Here is a 22,929-nt window from a genome sequence, read left to right as displayed (position 1 = left end):
GATCCGACAGGTGTAAGTCACTTAGGCCCCGTACACACGGGAGGATTTATCCGCGGATACGGTCCAGCGGACCGTTTCCACGGATAAATCCTCTCGAGGATTTGCGCGGATTTTGATGCGATGGAGTGTACTCACCATCGAATCGAAATCCGCGCCGAAATCCTCTGGCAATGACGTGTCGCGCCGTCGCCGCGATGATGACACGGCGATGTGCGCGACGCAGTCATATAAGGAATTCCACGCATGCGTCGAATCATTACGACGCATGCGGGGGATCCCTTTGGACGGATTGATCCGGTGAGTCTGTACAGACCAGCGGATCAATCCGTTCGGATGGATTCCAGCGGATAGATTTGAAGACATGTCTTCAAATATTTATCTGCTGGAAATCCATCGCATGGGAGAAAAATCAGCGGAAACAGATTTTTGGGGTGAATTTTTATCGAATTGTGGGGGGAGCCAGGAGGAAATTAGTTTTTTTTGGCTGAAGTTCCAATTTTAATAATAATACGTTTTGTGTGGCATTTGTGCTAGATAATCCTCCCTGGACTTTTCATGCACTTAATCTTCTTTTGACTTTTCATACTGTCCCTGGAAAGTCTAATTAACAGTCGCAGTGTGACCAGGCTGCAGCTACTTTAGGATTATCGTAGGGTAACAGGATTTGTAAACGTAAATCTCAGCTCTGCAGTAAATCACATAAGCTGCGCTGTCACAAGTCACCTGGAATCCACCAGGTTAGGTCCGGTTCCTGACGTCGCACATGAGGACAGTTCCCACGGACGGACCGTCATGTTTTGTTACAAGGTAGTGTATAGTTATTCCTACTTTCATTTTCATTTTAACAATTGGCTCAGGTTTTGGCTTAAATGTTAATTATTTTGCCATTGGTTTAAAGCTGGGCTCCGGGGAAATGTAAAAACTACTCTTGCAGTGGAACTCTCCTTGTATTGCAAGTGTTTTTTCTAGGGGAACAATAAAAAGCGATTTATTAACCTCTGTGCTGCCAATCCTCTGAGCTTCTCTTCTGCATTCTGTCTGGCAGTCAAACTCTGATGTCCTCATGTACAGTGCAAGTTGTGGTAGCTTTTACATTTCCCCAGAATTAAATTGTAAGTTTACCTTTTCAGAAAAAATGAAATGGTGAACGAACACCCTACAGCCTCAAAACCCCCCCCCCCCCTTAACGCTCGGTCCCTACTTTGCTTGCCTCCATTGGTGATGAGCTGTCAGGCATTTGAAATTTGCTCTCCTTCGTCTCCTTTCTGCAGCGCCTTCAGGACAGATCGAAGTGATTGTAATTGGCCAGCTTTGGTCATTGCTTTGATCCATCCCAAAAGTGCTGTAGAAAGAAGAGGGAGAAGTGTGGGATTTTAAATCCCTGGACCGCTACGCAGGCTTTGTGGGCACCGACGGCTCATCACCTACAAAGGTAAATGCAGCCAGGGGTTGGGAAGGGGGCAGGGAAAGATGTATGGTCTTGGTTCGCCTTTTCATATTTTTTTTAAATTAAAATTTGATATTCCAGATTAGGTGCTGCGACAGACCCAACCAGGACAAGGGCTTTGGGAATGGACTGCAGGGTAGCCTTTTGCCTGCTGGCTATGGGCCCTGGATGTTGCGGGGGCTCTTCTTTTGGACATGTGTGTCAGCAGGGCCTTTTCGAGTGGTTTTGCTTTAGTGTGGTCCATGGTCCCCAAAACCCACAGACTCTGGGAACTGGAGAACCCGGGTTCAGATTTGGGGCCTCTATGCCCTAAACCAGCACTGACTGGTTCAACACCCCCCCCCCCCCAGACTCAGGGAAGATGTTAACATAATTGTCTCGAAACAACCTGATGCTGGGACCCGCTATAATCTGTTTACTAAAGTGTCTCTCTCATGGTATCATTTCCCCATTGTGTGCCTCCTAGGTGTGAATTCCCATTGCTAATTGAGACACCTATTGTTCCTGTCTGTCTGCTCATCTCTTGGAGATGTGATTAGTACTGTCCCCTTTACCGTGTTAAGATATAAAAAGAAACATGGAAACCAAAGCAGACAAATTATACGGTAATACCGGCAAACACTCATCCACTCACCTCAAATAGAGGTGGGACTCAATGGCTAAACAACATATGAAAAAAACACTACACCAGAGAGGGAAACGGGTACAGTGAAAAGTGCCTTTGGAGCAGGGATCCTCAAACTACGGCACTCCAGCTGTTGCGGAACTACACATCCCATGAGGCATTTTAAAACTCTAACATTAACATACATGACTAGGCATGATGGGAATTGTAGTTCCTGAACAACTGGAGGGCCATAGTTTGAAGACCAATGCTTTAGAAATATAGTGTCTGAAGAAATTCAAACCAAGTATCAACATTTTAAAATGTAATCAAAGAATAAATAACAAATTACAAAAATATGCATAAAATTGTCAAATCCTTCACCAATCACCATCTAAAGACAATATTGTCTGGGGACAAACAAAAAAATCAGAGTCTAGACCAGTGATGGCGAACCTTGGCACCCCAGATGTTTTGAAACTACATTTCCCATGATGCTCAGCTACTCTGAAGGGTGCATGAGCATCATGGGAAATGTAGTTCCAAAACATCTGGGGTGCCAAGGTTCGCCATCACTGGTCTAGACACTTCACATGCATCCACAAATGGAATTGTATAGATGCATTGCGTTGGGCAATGTGCAATGATGTGAGGATACAGCCGAGGCCAGGAAGTCCTAATGTTGGGTATAAAAAAAAGAGGCAACAGAAATGCAAACATTTAAAATCCAAAGGACTGCAGTCTATGGCTGAAAGGGGGCATACGGGAGCCGATGTGCATGGTTGGCAGCTGCGGGGATCTGCTTATATAAACGAGGGGAATCCCCATTCTGACAGGAGAGTATCAGGAACAGCAATCTCTCTCTACTCCCAGTGAGCCCATCCCCCCCTACAGTTAGAAAGCACCTCCCTAGGGAACACTTAACCCTTTGATCACCACTAGTGTTAACCTCTTCCCTGCCAGTGACATTTATACAGTAATCCGTGCAATTTTATAGCACTGATCACTGTATTGGTGTCACTGGTCACCAATAAGTGTCACTTGGGGTCAGATTGCCGCCGTTACTAGTAAAAACAAAAAAATTAAAAGCCCCTAACACTTTCCCCTATTTTGTCGACGCTATAACTTTTGCGCAAGCCAATCAGTATTCACTTATTGGGATTTTTTGTCTGGCGCCATCTTCTGATGGCTGTTGGTATGACATACAACCAGCAATGCTAATGGAGCTTCCCCAGTGTTTTCACTGCCATCTCCTTCCCTCTAATTAGAACCCCCAAACATTATATATATTTTTTATTCTAACACCCTAGAGAATAAAATGGCGGTCCTTGCAATACTTTCTGTATTTTTTATTTTTTTTATTTTTTACCAAAAATATGTAGCAGAATACATATTAGCCTAAACTGATGAAAAAGTTAGTTTTAAGAAAAAATAAAAATTATTGGATATGTATTATAGCAAAAAGTATAAAATATTAAATGATTTTTTTTTCTCCAAATTCTCGCTCTTTTATTTTTTGTTTATAGCGCTAAAAATAAAAACCGCAAAGGTGATCTCTTACCTTTTGGTAATTAAAGTTTTTATAGGGGGTCGCCGTGCACCTAGACGCGCTTCCACGGGAGCGCATTTGGCACAGTACAAATCCCATATCGAATCAAATCGAATACCACCAAAAGCTCTATTTGTGGGGAAAAAGAAGGACATCAGTTTTATTTGGGTACAGCGTTGCACGGTCGTGCAATTGTCTGTTAAAGTAACGCAGTGCCGTATCGCAAAAAGATGGCCTGGTCATTAAGGGGGTAAATCCTTCCGGGGCTGAAGTGGTTAAATAACAAACATGTTATACTTACCTGCTCTGTGCAAGGGTTTTGCACAGAGCGGCCTCGATCCTACTCTTCTGCGATTCCCCCAGTGACGCTCCTGGCTCCTCCTCCACATCGATTGCCCAGACGGAGAGCCGCATTCTATCGGGTCACCTGTGTGGGCGCGCTTCCGAGTCTTGCTGCTGCAACCATTGACACAGACCGCAGGACTTGGCCCCGGCTCCCGTATCACTGAATTTTATTGACAGAAGCAGGAGCCATTGAGTACCCAAGACAGCGGCTGGGCTCGTTCTCGTTGCTGGAAAGATCGGGTTCAGGTAAGTAAAAGTGGGGACGCTGCAGCACAGAAGGTTTTTCACCTTAATGCATAGAATGCTTTAAGGTGAAAAGCCTGGAGCCTTTATCCATCGGTTAAACCACGGTTTTGACGCTCCCTAACCTCTCTCTCTTCTCTTGGCTTCACTGGCTGGGGGTGTACACATGCTGCCGCAGGAATTACTCCGCCTGTTGCTTTCAGCAGGCGCTCACACCTGCTGAATCCGACCCATTCAAGTGAACACTTGCCACTCTGCAACCTCCCCACAGCCATGAGTGAGTGAAAAACTTTAATAGCGCTGCACATGCGAACTGTATCGCCTCTGGGCGCTTGTTTGACTGTTTCTCCTTTGACCTCAGAAGAGATAGGTCTTGATCTTTCTCCTAAAGGCCAAGTGGTTCTCCTCCAACCGAATGGAGGTTGGTAAAGTGTTCCAAAGTCGAGGGCCTAGGACAGCAAATCTTCTTTCTCCTTTGAACTTGTATCTGGTTTTGGGGATTTGGAGTAGATTTTGGTTTGAGGATCGCAGAACGCGATTGGGGTTGTAAGCCTTGAGTTTTTCGCATAGATATTTGGGGGCATTTCCCAAAAAACATTTATGCGTCAGACAGAGTGCTTTGAAAGTGCTTCTGTCTTTCACTGGCAGCCAGTGAAGTCTTCTCAGTGAGGGTGAGATTGATTCCCAAGGTTTTTTCCCCGTCACCAATTGCGCGGCAGTATTCTGAACAACCTGCAGGCGAGTGATTTGGTACTTTGGGAGTCCAAGATGGAGGGCATTTGCATAATCAAGTCTGGAGTTAACAATTGTTCCCACCACGACTGCTATGGAATAAGTCTGCGTAGTAGATGGTGGGATCCGCTGACTACTGACCCTATTTGTGCATCCATTGTCATGTAGGTGTCGAAGATGACTCCGAGACTTTTGACTTTGGTGCTAGGGGTGATGATTTTTCCCAGAATGGGCGGAGGTGTCCAGGGTGTTGCTGGTTGATTCTTACGACTGGCGTGAAACAGGAGAAGTTCTGTTTTGAACTAGTTGAGTTTAAGATAACTCTTGGTCATCCAGTTCTCTATCAAAGGGAGGCATTTCTCTAGACCGAGATGATGATACTTTTTGTTGCAGATGCGAAAGTACAATTGTGTGTCATCCGCATAAGAGTGGTAGAGCAGCTTTTGGCTGCTGATGATTTCAAAAAGGGGGCGAAGATGGATATTAAACAGCACCGGGGACAAAGGGGATCCTTGAGGGACTCCACATGACACCGTGCTTTTTTCTGAAGTGAACGGTCCCAGTTTCACTACTTGATCGATTTTTCCAAAAAGGAGGAGAACCAGGATAAGTCACATTCCGCGACTTTGGCTACTTCAGCTAGCCGAGTCAGCAATAGTTTGTGGTCTACCGTGACAAAAGCTGCGCTGAGGTCCAACAGTACTAGAAGACAAGATTCTCCTTCGTCTGCAGCCTTGAGAGCATCATCCCATATTTTGAGCAATGCTGTTTCCGTGCCGTGCCCTGGACGGAAACCCGATTGAAAAGGATCAAGCAAATTATGGGTGTCTAAATGCTGTTGCACCACCGCTTTCTCCATTACCTTGGAGAAGATGTTCAGGCCTGTTATGGGACGACGGTGTTCAGGGTCCTTGGGGTCAAGGGTGGGTTTCTTTAGGATGGGTTTCATTATACCTTGTTTCAACAGTGTCCTCACTGTGCCTTCCCTGAATGACTGGTTAATCAGCTGCTTGATAGGTGGTGCCAGAATATCGGCACATTCCTTCAGCAGTTCGGTGGGGATAATATCATTTGGCGCTGTGCTATTTCGCAGGGCGCTGATGATATTTTTTGTGTCCTCGATGGAGATGGGTTTTAGAGTAAACATTGTTGATTGGGGCTGATTCCTGTGGGAATTGGGCGGGTGACTGAGGGGGGGGGATTGAGGGGGGTGCTGTTTTGCTGAATGCTTTCATGGATCCTTTCGATTTTGTTAACAAAATGATCCGATAATTAATTGCAAAATTCTTGGGTATCTGAATTGGGAGCTTCTAGACAGACTGGATTCATGGTCTGGGTGACAAGCTTGAAGAGTTCGCGGGGACGGTTTAGGGCATTGGTGATGATCTTGGAAAAATAATTTTTTTTGGCCTTGAAAATTTCTTTGTGGTATTTTTTTGTTATTTCCTTGTAGATGGCGTGGTTTTCGTCTGTAGTGCTTCTTTTCCAAGCTGCTTCCGCGTACTTGCTTAAACAACGCCAGCTGGTCGTTAAACCAGCTGGAGTTGTTTTTCCGGATGCAGGTTTTGCGTTTGGGCGCTACTAAGTCGGCTGACTGTAGTAGGGCTGTGTTAATGGCATCCAGAGTTTCAGTGGCTAATTGATGTGAATGGATTGTTTTTACTTTGTTCCCTAATGTTGTTTTGAAGAGTTTCGAATGGAGCTTCTTCTGAGATCTGGCCCAGTGTGTTGTCACTGGTTTTGGTGTTTTTGTCAAAGGGGCATTTTTGGTAATCATGAATTTGATTACATGGTGGTCTGTCCATGGTAACGGCTCATTTTCCAGAATTTTTACTTCCAGATCTTGTCTGAAAATAAGATTGAGCGTGTGACCAGAAGCATGTGTGGGCCCACATACTAGTTGCTGCAGACCTAGTTGCATGCAGTTGCGGCGTTCAAGGGGTTAAAGCAGACGGTGAGGGGGCGATACAATTCCTCCTGAATGTGCCCTAAGACTTTTTGAAATAAAATTGGAAAAGTTAACATTTGCTCTGTATTTTATTTATATTCTACCTTATGTTTGTAGCCAAGTTAGACAAACAGCCAAAAGCAGTCTGCGGGTTTTTTTTTTTTATGTGGAGCTGCTAGACAGGACCTCGGCTGTGTTATGGAAGATGTTGCCAACTATGGCGTTCCCCTCATTGTCAGTTTTACTGGTTATTAATGGACAATTATTATTAACCACTTAGCGCCCACTGACCAGATAATATAGGGTACCCTTCAAACTTTCTAAGATCTATCCTTCTCTCTCTAATGCGTGCTGGAGAGACTTGTGGCCACAGGGGCACTTTCCTCCACATCTGGTGGCAGTGCCCCAAGCTGCGACCCTTCTGGCAGGATGTCCACACACAGATCAAGCTCATCCTGGACGTGGAATTACCGGATTCCCCGTTGGAGTCCTTACTCCACTTCCCCACTGTTCCGGTTAGTCAGTACCGCAAGTCCACACTGCCTCATCTGCTCAACGCGGCCCGTCGGTTGATTCCGATTCATTGGAAGACGCCTCAGGTACCAACCTGTTCTGAATGGGTGGCTTTGGTGAATAAAATTATGGCGGCTGAGAAGTGGATGGCGCAGTGTAAGGACAAATATGACAAATTTTATTCGATTTGGGCTACTTGGATACACTACGCAGGGCCAGATGCGTTGCTTGCACCGGGGCCCTCTCCGGGGGTGTTGTCTCGCTATTTTATTACTTCAATGTCTGTTTTACCTCTCCCTAAGTTCTTCTTCCCCGTTCCCTCATTGCATGTGGGTCAGATACCCGGAGGTATGTTCTGATTGTTATGGTTACGTGGAGGTGTTTGCCTTCCGCAGGGGTGTTCCAGGGAGGGACGGCAGGGGTGATCCACGATGGAGCGAATTTATAACGTGACTTTAATATGTCGTTAATCATTCCCCCAGATGTGTTCCCAGGTATGGGCACACCCTTGGAATGTTTTTTGCCCCTATGCTGCACGTGGGTACCCGGTACATGATCCATTATGTCATGCAGTGTATTTGTCTTCCTCCTTTTTATGAGCCATGTTGGCTGACTGTGTATGTATGTATGTTTTTTCTTTGAAAATTTTCAAAATAAAGATTATATAAAAAAAAAAAAACTAAGGCAGAAAATTTAATAGATGGAAAGTTGAAACACAGAAAAATTGCCATTAACACCAAATGACAAAATTAAAACTACAGGGTGGGCCATTTATATGGATCCACCCGGGTGTGCCATTTATATGGATACACCTTAATAAAATGGGAATGGTTGGTGATATTAACTTCCTGTTTGTGGCACATTAGTATATGTAAGGGGGGAAACTTTTCAAGATGGGTGGTGGCCATTTTGAAGTCGGCCATTTTAAATCCAACTTTTGTTTTTGGTGTATCCATATAAATGGCCCACCCTGTATACTACAAATAAAACATCCATACAATTAAAATACAACATAGAATAAATAACAGGCAAACTGCCAAATATGTACATTATTATTAATGTTGATGTCAGTGGTTAGTCCGTTCCCTCCAGTGTCAGGTGGTCCGCCACAATATTGCAGTCCTGTTATCCCCGCCATTAATTGTAAAAAAAAAATCAAAAAAAAATCCAGTATATATCCCATAATTTGTAGGCACTTTAACTTTAATGGAAGCCAATCAATATACACTTATTGGGATTTTTTTTTTTTATATACCAAAGACATGTAGCAAAATACATTTTGGCCACAATTTATGAAGATTTTTTTTTTTTTTTTTTAACATTTGTAAATTGTTATTGGTTCCGTGTTGAATGACCACCACACAATCGCCAGTTAAAGTGGCGCAGTGCTGAATGGCAAAAAATGCTCCGATCATGAAGGGGGGTAAAATCTTCCGGAGCTAAAGTGGTTAACTATGAAATGTTTTATATAAGAAGTACATACAATTTTCATTTACAGGATATGTGTTTGAGAAGAATATAAATTCTTGACCAGGTAGATTTCACCACTTGCCGATGGCTGGACATCTAAAGACTTCCTCGGCTTTGTGGGGCAATATCTGAATGATGGGTGCAGCTACAGGCATCATTCAGATATTGCCGTTTTCAGCCGGCGATTCCCTACACCAGGGATATGCAATTAGCGGACCTCCAGCTGTTGCAAAACTACAAGTCCCATCATGCCTCTGCCTCTGGGTGTCATGCTTGTGGCTGTCAGAGTATTGCTATGCCTCATGGGACTTGTAGTTCTGCAACAGCTGGAGGTCCGCTAATTGCATATCCCTGCCCTACACCATTAAAATGATCATAGCGGCTGGTCAGCCACTTGATCGTTCTTACGGGCGGCGAGAGGGGGCGACCCCTCCTGCCGTCTTCCGGTGCTTCTACAGACTCAGCACTGTAATCGGTGAGTTGGAGAAGGGATCCGCTGGCCCCGGATGTTCACCATAGAGATTTCCGGCGGACCAGATGTTCGCCAGAGTCTCTATGATCGTTCACCACTAGGCTTCCCAGCCTAGTGGTGAGATGTGGTGTCTTATTGACCTCACTGTAAAAAGATCCTGTCATGCCATATTCCTATAACAAGGGATGTTTACATAATACAATTTTTTTTATTTTTAAGTAAAAATAATAAAAAAAATTTTTTTAAAGTGCCCCTGTCACCATGTGCTCGCACGCAGAAGCGAACGCATGCGCAAGTCCCGCCCACATATGAAAACGGTGTTGAAACGACACATGTGAGGTGTCGCCGCGAACGTTGACGCGAGAGCAATAATTCTTGCCCTGGACGTCCTCTGTAACTCAAAAGATGTAACCAGTAAAAAAATGTAAAGCACCGCCTGTGGGGATTTTTAAGTACCGAAGTTTGGCGCCATTCCACGAGCGTGTGCAATTTTGAAGCACGACACGTTGGGTATCTATTTACTCGGCGCAACTTCATCTTTCACATTATGCTAACTTGACTTTTTTTTTTTTGCTTTTTTAAAGCATGAAACTTTTTTTTCCACCAAAAAATGCGTTTCAAAAATTGCTGCGCAAATACAGTGTGAGATAAATGACCGCCATTGTATTCTCTAGGGTCTCTGCTAAAAAAAACATATATGATGTTTGGGGGTTGCTAATTTTCTAGCAAAAGAATGATGATTATTACATGTAGGAGAGAAGTGGCAGAATTGGCCTGGTTGGCAAGTGGTTAAACAAAGCGGCTAAAGTGTGATAATGATGTGTAAAGTGTGGTAAGCCGTAGAGACCAGATTTCTCTTTTTTTTATTATCAATTCTAAGCAGTCAGAACCATGGGCAGTTATTTCTCATAGTCTGAATTGGGTTTCTGTACAGTGTTTGTTGTATGGTGTGTGTGTGTGTGTGTTATGGTGTGTTTGTGTGTTGTGATTTGCACCTTACTCCTATTTTTTTCTTCTACTTGCCGCTTTGAGCGTGTTTGCGCCAAATGAGATCTTGGCACAGGACAAAGAGCCTCAGCCAAGCTTTAAATTTGATTTGGAGGATTAGCATGGGGCTTTGCAGGAGAAATGTCGTCTTGGGCATTTGGTTAAATTGATTGTGTCGTTAAATTCTTGGGAAGCTGTAATCTGCAACGAAAGTACCGTCTGCACCTTAGCTGCTGTTTATAGGAAGCTATAAGGCCCCTTTCACACGCCAGTCTGTTTTTACGTGCGATTGAATGGATCAAGAAGTGACTGCAATGTATCTCAATGGGAAGCCTCATTCAAGCAGCTCTAAGTTTCTTTTCACCCGAGTATCTTCAGGATCATCTAATGCAGGGGTGTCCATCCTTCTGATCTTCCTGGGCCACATTGGAAGAAGAGGAATAGTCTTGGGCTGCACATAAAATACACAAACAATAAGGATAGCTTATGAGCTGAAACTTGGGTACATCACTTTTGTTGGGAAAAAAAAAAAATTCCCCTCTGGGTGATCTATGTACATTGCAAGGATATTAAAGCGGATTTCCACCCAAAAATGGAACTTCTGCTTTTTGGAACCCCCCCTTCGGTGTCACATTCGGCACCTTTCAGGGGGGGGGGGAGCAGATATCTGTGTAATACAAGTATTTGCTCCCACTTCCGTGCATTGATACCCGAGCCACCTGCGGGTATCTACGCCACTTCCTTCACCCCCTCTCCGCTGTCTTCTGGAAGACACACGGGTCCCAGAAGACAGCAGGGACCAGTAGGATCGCGCAATGCGATACGCGCATTCGCAGTAAGGAACCAGGAAGTAAAGTCGCAAGGCTTCACTTTCTGATCCCCTAACCGAAGATGGCGGCAGCAGCAACCGAGAGCCGAGCAATAGCTCGGCTTCGGGTGCCGATATCGCGGGCGCCCTGGACAGGTAAGTGTCCTTATTTTAAAAGTCAGCAGCTGCAGTATTTTTAGCTGCTGACTTAAAAAAATAAATTAAAATAAAGGTGGGACTCCGCTTTAACAAATTTTGTTGCAGATTCCTACCTTTTTGTTCTAAAGAAATCACTGTTTGTGCCTCTGTGCTGGGTGAGTCTAATGGGAGTGGTTTCATAATTATCAACCAGCTCCTGCAGAATCAGGGCTCTAATGAGCAAAATGGCAGGGACTGCATCCATTTATACTAGTGGTCTCCAAACAGCGGCCCTTTGACTGTTTTTATCCGGTCTTTTGGGATATTTCATCCACCGATGCCAACAATGGGCCACAATCCCACCCCCCTCCCCATTCACACCAATGATGGTGCACAATTCCTCCCAATAAAGGGCTACAGTTCCTTCCAATTACATCGAAAATGGGGGACAATTCCCTCTAATGACACCAACACCGATGACACCAATTATGAGGCACAATTCCACCTCAATGACACAAACAATGGGGTACAATTCTTCCCAATGACGCCAAAGATGGGGCATTGTTTTTTTCCAACTGATGTTGGGACCTTTTATACTCCTAATGGCCACAGTCCGGCCCCCCTAAAGTCTGAAGGACCTTTAGTTTTATAAAGTTTGGAGACTCCTGCTTTAGACATTTTTTCCTCTTGGGAGTATCTTCCAAAAAATTTAATTTTTGTTGCAGGGGATGCCAAAAGTCTGACTTGTATCTTAGTGCAGACTTCTGGGAAAATCAGTGAGCCAATCACACAAGCAGGAAATGATTTTTCTGGGGGGTGTTCTGTATACATTCTGTGTACAGAACACCTCCTGGTAGCCATATTGCATTGCACTTTACAGAAAATTACAACGCTACTGATTGAAAAGGAAAGGTACATTTTAATAACCTTCTATTACAATATGACTTGTGTCGCAATTGTGTATGCTATATTATTTTTTTCTATTCCCCCCGCCCCCCCCCCCCCACGAAAGTGGAGTTACCCTTCAAACTAGGAGGATATTGGTGGTGCTCAGAGCGGTAAGGGGGAATAAAAAGAATAGGATATGTGGGGCCCAATGACAAAAAAAAAAAAAAGAACAAATGGTAATGATACTGGTGAATATATATTGGTAATAAAAAACGATAATAATGGCATGGAAATGTCCTTGTAATACATCAGTCCATGGTAACTACATCTCAAATACAGTATAAACAGCCAGCTATCAGAGTAGAAGCCGCTCTGGAATGACCGTCAGACAAAAAAACACAGCAGTGCTATCTGAGTGTAGTAAAGAGTTAAAAAATGCTGTTTTAATAGATAAAATAGAGCAACTCACAATCACAGGGTGTGAAAGCGCATATCCCATATGGGGGCCTCTCTGCTACAATTCATATCCAGACCGCTGTAGGCGGAGTGTTCACGGGCCGCTCGGCCACACTGGTGGTTCCCAGGGCTCCAAGTCTGTGCGGGATCACAAAGCTGTCAGCTGTGTTTTCGGGTGGTCCATTGTTTGTTGGGGGCGATCTATTGTTACTGGCTACAGAGGATCTATTTGACTGCTTTTCTTGTTATAAACAAACTCCATACAAATTACTTCTTGCCACAAAACTATGTGGGTAGATAAAAGTGACTTAGAAAGGGGGAGCTCCTGCACCTATTCCCTGAGGAAAAAAATCCCTGCACATAGGCATAGATAAGTCTTGCTAGTTTTAAAGTGGAGTTCCACTCAAAAGTGAAAGCTCTGCTTATCTGTATCCCCCCCCCCCTCTCTGGTGCCACATTTGGCACCTTTCAGGGGGGTACCTATTTTTGACAGGTGCTTGTCCCCACTTCCATCAGACCTAACCGTGGCGAGGTACGTCCAAAGTGCGACCCCCTCCTTCTCCGCCTCCGGGTCGTTCAGAAAGCACAGCACGCTTCGCGCATGTGCAGTTGGCAATCGGCTGTGAAGCTTCACTGACCGTTTCCCTTACAGTCAATGGCGGCAGCAGCACCTGAGAGCCAATGGAAACATCAGCTGGGGTGCCAACATCACCGGATTCCGGGATAGGTGTCCTAATATTAAAATATCCAATGTGGGGTGTATTTTTCGATGGCCAACAATTTCAGTAAAAAGGGGTCTTTGTTGTGATGTATAGGGAAATGTTTTGAAACACTATGTTCAATAAAACCTCTTTTGATGTTCCCCTATTCTTATATTTAATGCTCTTTTGGTTCTACCAACATACTGTAACCCGCACGGGCAGGTAAGAAGATAAATCGCCCCTATTGTTCCGCAGGTAATGAACTCTTTGATTTTGTAGGACCTAGAAGTGACATGTGAGCTGAACGAAGATGTTCTTCCAGTCTGTGAGATTTTGCAGACCTAGCACTTTTTACATGGGGGGAAAAAAGCCTTTCTTGTAAGCTCAGCAGTAAAACTGGGTGATCTAAAGTTCAGTAAAGTTGCTGAAATGTTGCTGATGGCAGTCAAACCAAGGGATTTAGAAGGGATACCCCCACTTTGGCCAAGCTAAGATGTTTTGTTTTTATCTTGCAGCTTGCCCAGTTCAGACAACGCAAGGGGCAGACTGACAGCCAGGCTTCCGCCAAGAAGAGCAAGAAGAAGAAGACCTCCTCTGGCTCCAAACATCGGGAGCAGCCTGAAGAAATTCCAGAAGTTGGCTTATCCCAGAGCGATGAGACCCCATCGCAGACGGCTCCGAGCGGAGCCAGTACCACTGCCGAGTTCACCATCATGAGAACGATGCCTCATGGCGAGATGATCCAACATGACAAGACCTACACCATTGAGGTATGGCCTCCCAAAAGTTGTACTGTGATATTCTTCAAATTCAAAGCTCACTTTGTTATTAGTAATGTACTTTGGTTGTTGAGTATATTCATGTGCTAGCCCCTTCTCCAATGAGAGCACCCTTATTGACCACATCGGCATTCTTATTGGACAAGGTAATACCAATTTGCAAGACAGGCAGTGAAGCCATGACAGCTGTTCACAGGATCCCTACTCTTCTGCTCAAGTCAGAACTAAGCTCCACCAACCTTTTTCAGCAAGCTACTCCTCCAATTATCTAACACTCCAATACCAGAACTTCAGTGTCGGGTGGAATCTCTGGCTTTAGACTATTTATGGAAGGGACAGGGTTTAGAACAGGGAGAAAGTGGTGCTTGCTGATGACTTGGGTGGTAGTCATTGCCCTGTGTACAACCTGGGCTCAGAAACCAGACGCTGTATAAAGGACACATACATTGACTTGAAGATGCATTTTGGATGTTGTAGACCCTTCAGCAGCATTAAAATCTTAAACCCTTTCAGACCCTGACTGGTTCATTTAAAAGTCATGTCTTTCTTTAAAGCGGAACAATATTGGATCTGTGCACAACAAATCAATTATGCTATTTAATTCATTTTTATTATTCAAAGCACACTCACTCACCCATCCACGTCTCTATGCTTTTTTGCTGAGAAATCGCATTTCTGTCAGTGGCCATCTTAACCACTTCAGCCCCGGACCATTTGGCTGGCCAAAGACCAGAGCACTTTTTGCGATTTGGCACTGCGTTGCTTTAACTGACAATTGCGCGGTCGTGCGACGTGCCTCCCAAACAAAATTTACGTCCTTTTTTCCCCCCCACAAATAGAGCTATCTTTTGGTGGTATAATTTTTTTTTCTCGGTTAGGGCCGATACGTATTCTTCTACATATTTTTGTTAAAAAAAATCGCAATAAGCGTTTATTGATTGGTTTGCGCAAAAGTTATAGCGCCTACAAAATAGGGGGCCGTTTTTTATTGCTTTTTTTTATTAAATTTACTGCAAATTAAACGGGATGCTGGCACATTCGATTGATTTTATAACTAGTCTAATAGAGGCAATACTCTCCCTTTTTGCTTTTTTTATTAATTTTTTTTTTTTTTTTTTTTACTATTAATGGCGGCAATCAGCAATTTTTTTCTATCATGACTGCGACATTATGGTGGACACATCGGACACTTTTGATACCATTTTGGAACCACTGTCATTGATAAAGCGATCAGTGCTATAAAAATTGCATTAATTGCTGTAAAAATGACACTGGCAGTGAAGGGTTTAACCAGTAGGGGGTGCTGAAGGGGTTAAATGTGTCCTAGGGAGTGCTTCTTACTGTAGGGGGGGTGGGCTGTGTCTGACACAACACTGATCAGTGCTCCCGATTTACAGGGAGCTGTGATCAGTGTCCCGTCACTAGGAAGAATGAGGAAATGCTTGTTTACATTAGCATTTTCCCATTCTTCTTCCTCTCTGTGAGACAATCGCGGGTATCTCTGTCGACATCGAGGCCGCAGAACCCGCGGTCGGAGTCACGGAGCTTGGCGCGCACCCACAGTGCCGCGTCTTAAAGGAGACGTGTGTATATATACGTCGCTCTGCCCAGCCGTGCCATTCTGCCGACGTATATCGGCGTGAGCCAAGTTATCAATCGGTTAAGTAAGGGCAGGTGATTCATGTAGCATTTACTTCCTGGAATCCATCTTCCTTTAGCTTAGGTATGCAGCCAGGTGAGCGTTTATTTACTAGTGCTAGAAGCACAAGGATTAACAATAGTCAATATTGACTGAGAGTGAAGTTCCACTTTTTAAATGTACCTTTCCTAATGTCTGTCTGATTAATTGGTGAGGTCAGGGCATTATACATAACTGGCCTTAGTAAATACTGTGAAAGTTGGTTTATGGTATTCAGTGCCTTCTGACTTGTCGGCCTTTCCAATTAAAGTTTTACCTGGACTGCTTGTTCCACAATAAAATCAGACTGCTAAAATCTTATCATCACAGACTGTACTTGGAATTCTCAGTTGTATGTCAAAACCTACCTGCACTAAAGGGTTTGTAAACCCTTAGGTAGATTCACACACAATGCCCTAACTTTAGGGCGGCCTAGCCTAGCCTTTTTAGGCTACTCCGCCGTAAATTAGTTAGGCTAGTAGTGATTCACAATCTACTTACCTGCCAATCTACGGCGGTGTAGCCTAAAACGAGCGGGCGTAAGGGCGCCTAATTCAAATGACTTGGAGGGGGGCGTGTTGTATGGAAATGAGGCTTGACCTCACGTTTTTTTACGTTTTTTGACACGCGCATGCGCCGGGCGACTACATTTCCCAGTGCGCATTGCGGCTAAGTAGGCCGTACGGGCCTATTGATTTCGACGTGTACGTAAACGACGTAAATCCCGATTCGCGGACGACTTGCGCAAACAACGTAAAAAATTCGAACCTCGGCCATACTTAACATTGTTATTCCACCTCATAGGTGGAATAACTTTAGGCGGCCTATCCCTTACGGAAACTACGTAATGCGACGGTGTAGGCCTGGCGTACGTTCGTGAATCGGCGTATCCCCTCATTTACATAATCTACGCCGGCCGCAATGGAAGCGCTATCTAGCGGACAACAGAAACATTGCAAGCTAAGATAGGCCAGCTTGCGCCGTTCTATCTTAGCTTTGTTTAAGTGTATCTCTGTTTGAGAATACACTTAAACAAACGCCGGCGTAGATTCAGAGTTAGGTCGGCTTATCTACTGATAAGCCGGCCTAACTCTTTGTGAATCTACCTACCTCTGTTTTTTTTTACCTTTTAATGCATCCTATGCATCAAGGTGAAAAGACTTCTGACAGTCACTGGCTCTCTGCTCTGCCCCCCACTCTCGCTGGAGCACTGTGCTGTAGAGGGGGAGGGACGGCCGGCTTAGACTCTCATCGGCTTGCTGAGAGGCTGAGCCGGGTGCCAGTCCAGGCATGTGGGCGGATCCAGACTTCATGGCCACGATCTTTCCTGAGCCTGGACCAGCTCTGTGACGCGGGCCAACAGCAGGTTTCAGCCCGCTGTCTGCTGAACAAACTGCACTCCTGTGATCCACAGGACAAAGTACAATCACACAAGCTTTGGCTGTACTTCTCCTTTAATTGAACAAGCTGAAGTTAGAAACTGATTGGTTAACATGCACAGCTGCACCAAAATGTGCGTGCACCATTTTTAGTAAGACCCCTTTCACACTGGGGCGTTTTTCGGGCGTTTTTTAGGCGCTTTGGCGTTTAAAAAAAGCCTGTAAAGCGCCTGAAAGAAGCCTCATCTGCAATCCCAATGTGAAAGCCCAAGTGCTTTCAGAGGCCTTTCACACTGCCAGCGCCCGAAAAACGCTGGTAAAGCGCTGCTAAGACCCCTTTCACACTGAGGCGCTTTTCAGGCGCTTTGGCGTTAAAAAAAGCTTCCTCAATGGGAAGGGGGCTTTAGGAGCGGTGTATTAAACGCTCCTAAAGCGCTGCAAAGAAGCTGCATGCAGGACTTTTTTTGACGCCCTGCCAGCTCAGCGCCTCAGTGTGAAAGCACTCGAGCTTTCACATTGGGATTGCAGATGCAGCTTCTTTCAGGCGTTTTACAGGTGCTTTTTTTAACACTAAAGCGCTTGAAAAATGCCCCAGTGTAAGAGGGCCCTAAGGCTCACATGTGGCTCACATCAGGGGTCTGGTGCGTCCTGGTTCACCACTTCAGGTTTGATTTCAGCCTGAATTTTGGGCTTAATTTGGACCTGAAACAGGCCAAAAGACGCATAGGGCCAGATTCATGTACAATTCCGGCGGCGTAATGTATCCCATTTACATTACACCGCTGCAAGTTTTCAGCGCAAGTGCTTGATTCACAAAGCACTTGTCTGTAAACTTGCGGCGGCGTAGCGTAAATCCGTCCAGCGCAAGCCCGCCTAATTCAAATGGGGCGTGTATCATTTAAATTAGGCACGTTCCCGAGCCGAACATACTGCGCATGCTCTGTTTTGTAATTTCCCGCCGTGCTTTGCGCGAAATGACGTCGCACCGACGTAATTTTTTGAACGGCGACGTGCGTTACGTCCTTTCCTATTCCCAGACGACTTATGCAAAAAAATTCAAAATTTGACGCGGGAACGACGGCCATACTTTAACATGGCTAGTCTAAATATAAGCCATTGAAATAGCATCCGTAACTTTACGACGGGAAAAGCCGACGTAAGAGAATGCGACGAGCGCGCGTAGCTTCGTAGATCGCCGTAAACAGCTAAATAGCATACCCGACGCGGAAAACGACGCAAACTCCACCCAGCGGGCGCCGAAGTATTGCATCCTAAGATCCGAAGGCGTACGAAGCCGTACGCCTGTCGGATCTTACCCAAATGCCGTCGTATCTTGGTTTGAGGATTCAAACTAAAGATACAACGCGGGAAATTTGAAAATACGCCGGGGTATCAGTAGATACGCCGGCATATTTCATCTGTGAATCTGGCCCATAGTGTTTTTGTGCAAACTGTACCCGCTGCGGAGATATGTGAACTGGCTCAATAGAGAGACGGTCAAAATCTACTTCTATTGCGAATTGGATGTGGAGATTCCTCATCCAATTCGCAATGGTGTGAACTCAGCCTAAATCTTCCCCAGTGTGTCTTGGCCTCACCCCCTGCTGTCTCCTCCTATCAGTCTCTGAGTCTGTGAGGGGGGGGGAGAGAGAGAGAACCAGCATTGCTGCAGACAGGTCCAGCGCTGGATCGATACAGGACTCGTGTAAGTATTCAGGGAGAGGGGTGGTGGGAACAACTACTAGAAGGTTTTTTACATGAATGCAGGTACTGCAAAAGGGCAAATTCACACCAGGTATTGCACAGGAATGCACTTGTGTTCCTGTGCAATTTGAGTGCGGTGCGATTCAATCCATTCATTTAAACGGGCTGGAAACTCACTGCACTGCACCAAAAGTGTTATGTGCGGTGTGCACTACTTTATAAAAAACGCACTGCAACTGGATTGCATGTTACTTCATTTGCAACCTGTTTTTGGGATATCGCTAGCATTGCACATACACCCGCTGCAGATCTCAAGGGCAGTGCGTTTTTTAATGTGGTTCAGGAAACGCGGGTTTCCTCTACCGCATTTTGATGTGAAGGGGCTCTTAAAGTGGTAGTTCCCCCTCAAAAAAATTGTTACCCTTAGATTGATGCTCATTTTGTCTAGGGCAGGGGTCTCAAACTGGCGGCCCTCCAGCTGTTGCGAAACTACAATTCCCAGCATGCCTCTGCCTGTGGGAGTCATGCGTGTAACTGTCAGCCTTGCAATGCCTCATGGGACTTGTAGTTTTGCAACAGCTGGAGGGCCGCCAGTTTGAGACCCCTGGTCTAGGGGAATCGGCAAGTTGTTTTAAAATCGAAGCTGTACTTACCGTTGTAGAGAGCGATCTTCTCCGCTGCTTCCGGGTATGGTCTTCGGGACTGGGCGTTCCTTCTTGATTGACAGGCTTCCGACGGTTGCATCTATCGTGTCACAATTTACCGAAAGTAGCCGAACGTCGGTGCGCAGGCGCCGTACAGAGCCGCGCCGACGTTCGGCTTCTTTCGGCTACTCGTGACGAGACAGATGCGACCGTCGGAAGCCTGTCGGAAGGCTGTCAATCAAAATAGGAACGCCCAGTCCCGAAGACCCATACCCGGAAGCGACGGAGAAGATCGCTCTCTACAACGGTAAGTACAGCTTCGATTTTAAATCAACTAGCCGATTCCCCTAGACAAAATGAGCATCAATCTAAGGGTAACTTTTTTTTTGAGGGGGAACTACCGCTTTAAGGTAAAAAAAAAAAAAACACTTTAACCCACGCAGGTAAGAAAGCATAATTTCACCTTCACATTTGCCTGTTTCTGCTGGTGGATAACACAGGATGATATCCTGGTACTACAAATTGCCACATTGTAGGTTCATGTTACAAAACGGGATTTACCCGCAGAGAGCGATCTCTAAAATAAAAGCGCGTTTTGAATATAAAGCTTTTTTTGAAGGAGGGTTTTGTTTCATTTGTAGCCTGAAAGTGAGGTGTCCACCACGGCCGATGATTATAGCTCTGAGGTAAGCCAAGCGGTGTGCATGCTGCATGCAGATGATCCGCCTGTCTGTGGGTGACACATTTCATTCCTGATCCTAAAGAATCCTGATTGTCACTTCATTCATTCTCCTTTTGTCTTCATCCGCCAATAGGGAATTGTTGGAAATACGCAGCTCGCATTTTTACAGTGTCTTTTGTCTCCTTTCTGTTCTTTTGAAATCGCTTAATACTTCATTGAAATTTACACAAAATCATTGCTGTTCAGTTTTTGTATTGTTCACATTGAAAGGATTGCATTATTGCCAGTATAGCAGATCAGCCTTAAAGGGCAACTCCAGCCATACAGATACCGTATTTATCGGCCTATTACGCGCCCCGGCGTATAGTGCGCACCCCCGAACTTGAAGAAAAATTCCTGGGAAAAAAAAAATACTTAGTTTGGATGCCCCTCGTCAGTGTCTTGCCCATCGTCCATCGCGTCCTGCCCGTCTTACATCGCGTCCATCGGCGGCCTCATCCGGCGTCCTTCTGCGGCCATCGTGGTGTCCTCCCTGCTCGATCCCCGCTTCACGCGCTGAGTTTGAACCACTGCGCCGGCATATACCGAGTGCAGTACACTCTGGTATAGTAGGGCAGGCTCGGCTCCTCTCGCGTAAAGGACGTACAGGACGTGACCGCGAGAGGAGCCGAGCCTGCCCGACTATACCCGAGTGTACTGCGCTCGGTATATGCCGGCGCAGTGGTTCAAACTCAGTGCGGGTATCGGCGTATATCGCGCACCCATGGTTTTGCCCACTTTTTAATGCAAAACTGTTCTATTTTTTATTTATTTTTTGTTCAATACTGTATACTTCAATGGAGAAGCTGCAGAAAAGCATGTAATGTGTTTTTGCGGCAATTTGTGTTTTGTAATCTGCCCAACAACAAATTGGCCCAAAAAAATAAAAACATTTTTTTTTTTTTTAAAGGCTATTATCCGATGAATCGATTATGAAAATAATCGTTAGTTGCAGCACTAGTCTGGATTTATTGGATTCTGCTCATTTCACACAAGCACTTTCATCTATGAACTTTCTTTTACTGGGCATGTTATTATTGCATTGTCAATTTATACACCGTGGCACCTTTTTATGGTGCGTGAATATTACGTAATTTTGTAACAAACGTCATTTATTTATATTTGCACTGTCACTTTTGAATTTGCACTTTATTTACTTGAAGGTTTATCTAAAGTTGGAACATACGGTAATTCAAGTGCCAAAAGATTTGCGAAGTAAATGCCAACACTCCTTTTTTCCATTAATATTCACCAGGGCATGTGGGTATGATGTGTTTTTCCGAATGCAAAAGGATGCGTCATATAGACATATGCAGGTAAATGTCGATGCAAAAGAGCATGGGCATACAAGTAGGTAGTACAGCTCTGCATGTATATGGCCGGCTGTGTGCTCCACCTGCAGTTCCCCAGGCACCGTAGAGCTTCCTTATGCTCACATCCATTTTCTTGTGGGAAGTGAATGAGGCAGTGAGTCGGCCATGGACATGAGTCGGCCATAGATGCGTAACGTGACTACATTTTGAGGGACATTTTATCACGCAAATTTGCAATGTGACACACATACTTTCATTTCAGCCTGCATATTATTTAGCAAAGTATGTGCAGTTTTGTTGGTGTATTGGCAATCCCTGCACCTGTAATTTGGGGCAACAAACTGACAGATTTTCAAACGATTGAGGAAAGTGGAAAGATGGCACTGGACTTGTAGGGTTATCTTACCAGTATTGTTGACTTAAAGCAGAACGTCACCCAAAAGGGAAAAGGTACCCGCTCCCACTTCTGGTCAGATTGCCATGGCAATCTGTATGGAAGTCCAGCCCCCTCCTTTCCCCCGCAGCCTTGTAGAATCGGCTAAGGTGAGGACATTGCTGGATCCCTGGACAGGTAAGTGTCCTTATATTAAAAGTGAGCAGCTTCAGTATTTGTAGCTGCTGACCTTTTTTCTGGGGGGGGGGGGGGGGGCCGGAGCTTATTTTTAAGGTATTGATGTTGGTGTAAATGATCAGGTTCCTGGGTAGGTAGCTTCTACACCCACAGTCTCCTTGGCTTGTAATTTAAAGCGGGATTCCACCCGCAATTATTATTTTTTTTAAAGTCAGCAGCTACTAACAGTGTAGCTGCTGACATTTACTAAGGACACTTACCTTGTCCTACGTGCCCGCGCTGATGGCCCCCCCGATGCCGATCCCACGATCGATGCAGGTCCCGCGCCGCCATTCACACTAGGGGAAACAGGCAGTGAAGCCTTACGGCTTCACTGCCCATTTCCTACTACGCCTGTGTGAGTCTCGTGCCGGCTTGTGAATGGGCGGCTGCTCTCTGAGAACACACACAGTTCCCAGAAAGCAGCGCGCCCCATTCACTAGGAGAAGAAGAAGAAGAAAACATTCCGCGGTGCCGAAGAGGCAGATTACGGACTTCCGCATAGCAACAGGTATTTCGGGTGAGTATAAATTTTTTTTTTTTTCACTTTTATTTTATTTTATTTTTTTAGTACTTTTGGCCAAATGTTGTTTTCCTGGGTGGAACTCCGCTTTAATGTTAGGAGAATTGAAATTGAAGTGCAACACCACTGCTAAATGGTCCAGACTAGGGCTGTTACTGATTACAAATGTTCTATTCGATTAATCGTTTTTTTTTTTTTTAATCAATTAATCGACTAATTTTGATTAATTATAACGCACATACAGATCCAACTACTTTTAGCTGATCTCCTTGCAGGC

General features: G+C 45.0%; 1 protein-coding gene across 11 annotated transcripts in view; it reads left to right on the top strand.

Moving 5' to 3' along the window:
* Window positions 1-22,929, top strand: part of AKAP9 (A-kinase anchoring protein 9) — a 359,842-nt gene that overhangs the window by 31,055 nt on the left and 305,858 nt on the right. For 9 of the 11 annotated variants that reach the window (XM_040352375.1, XM_040352377.1, XM_040352368.1 and 6 more), the window contains exons 2-3: window positions 13,817-14,071; window positions 20,127-20,171. In XM_040352375.1, coding sequence (XP_040208309.1) covers window positions 13,817-14,071; window positions 20,127-20,171 — 300 coding nt within the window. The remainder of the gene's footprint in view (window positions 1-13,816; window positions 14,072-20,126; window positions 20,172-22,929) is intronic. The other 2 variants (XM_040352376.1, XM_040352374.1) reach the window with 1 other exon arrangement.

Source organism: Rana temporaria, chromosome 5, assembly GCF_905171775.1.
Source record: "Rana temporaria chromosome 5, aRanTem1.1, whole genome shotgun sequence".
NCBI classification, from domain to species: domain Eukaryota; kingdom Metazoa; phylum Chordata; class Amphibia; order Anura; family Ranidae; genus Rana; species Rana temporaria.
This window is presented reverse-complemented; position numbering and strand designations above follow the sequence as displayed.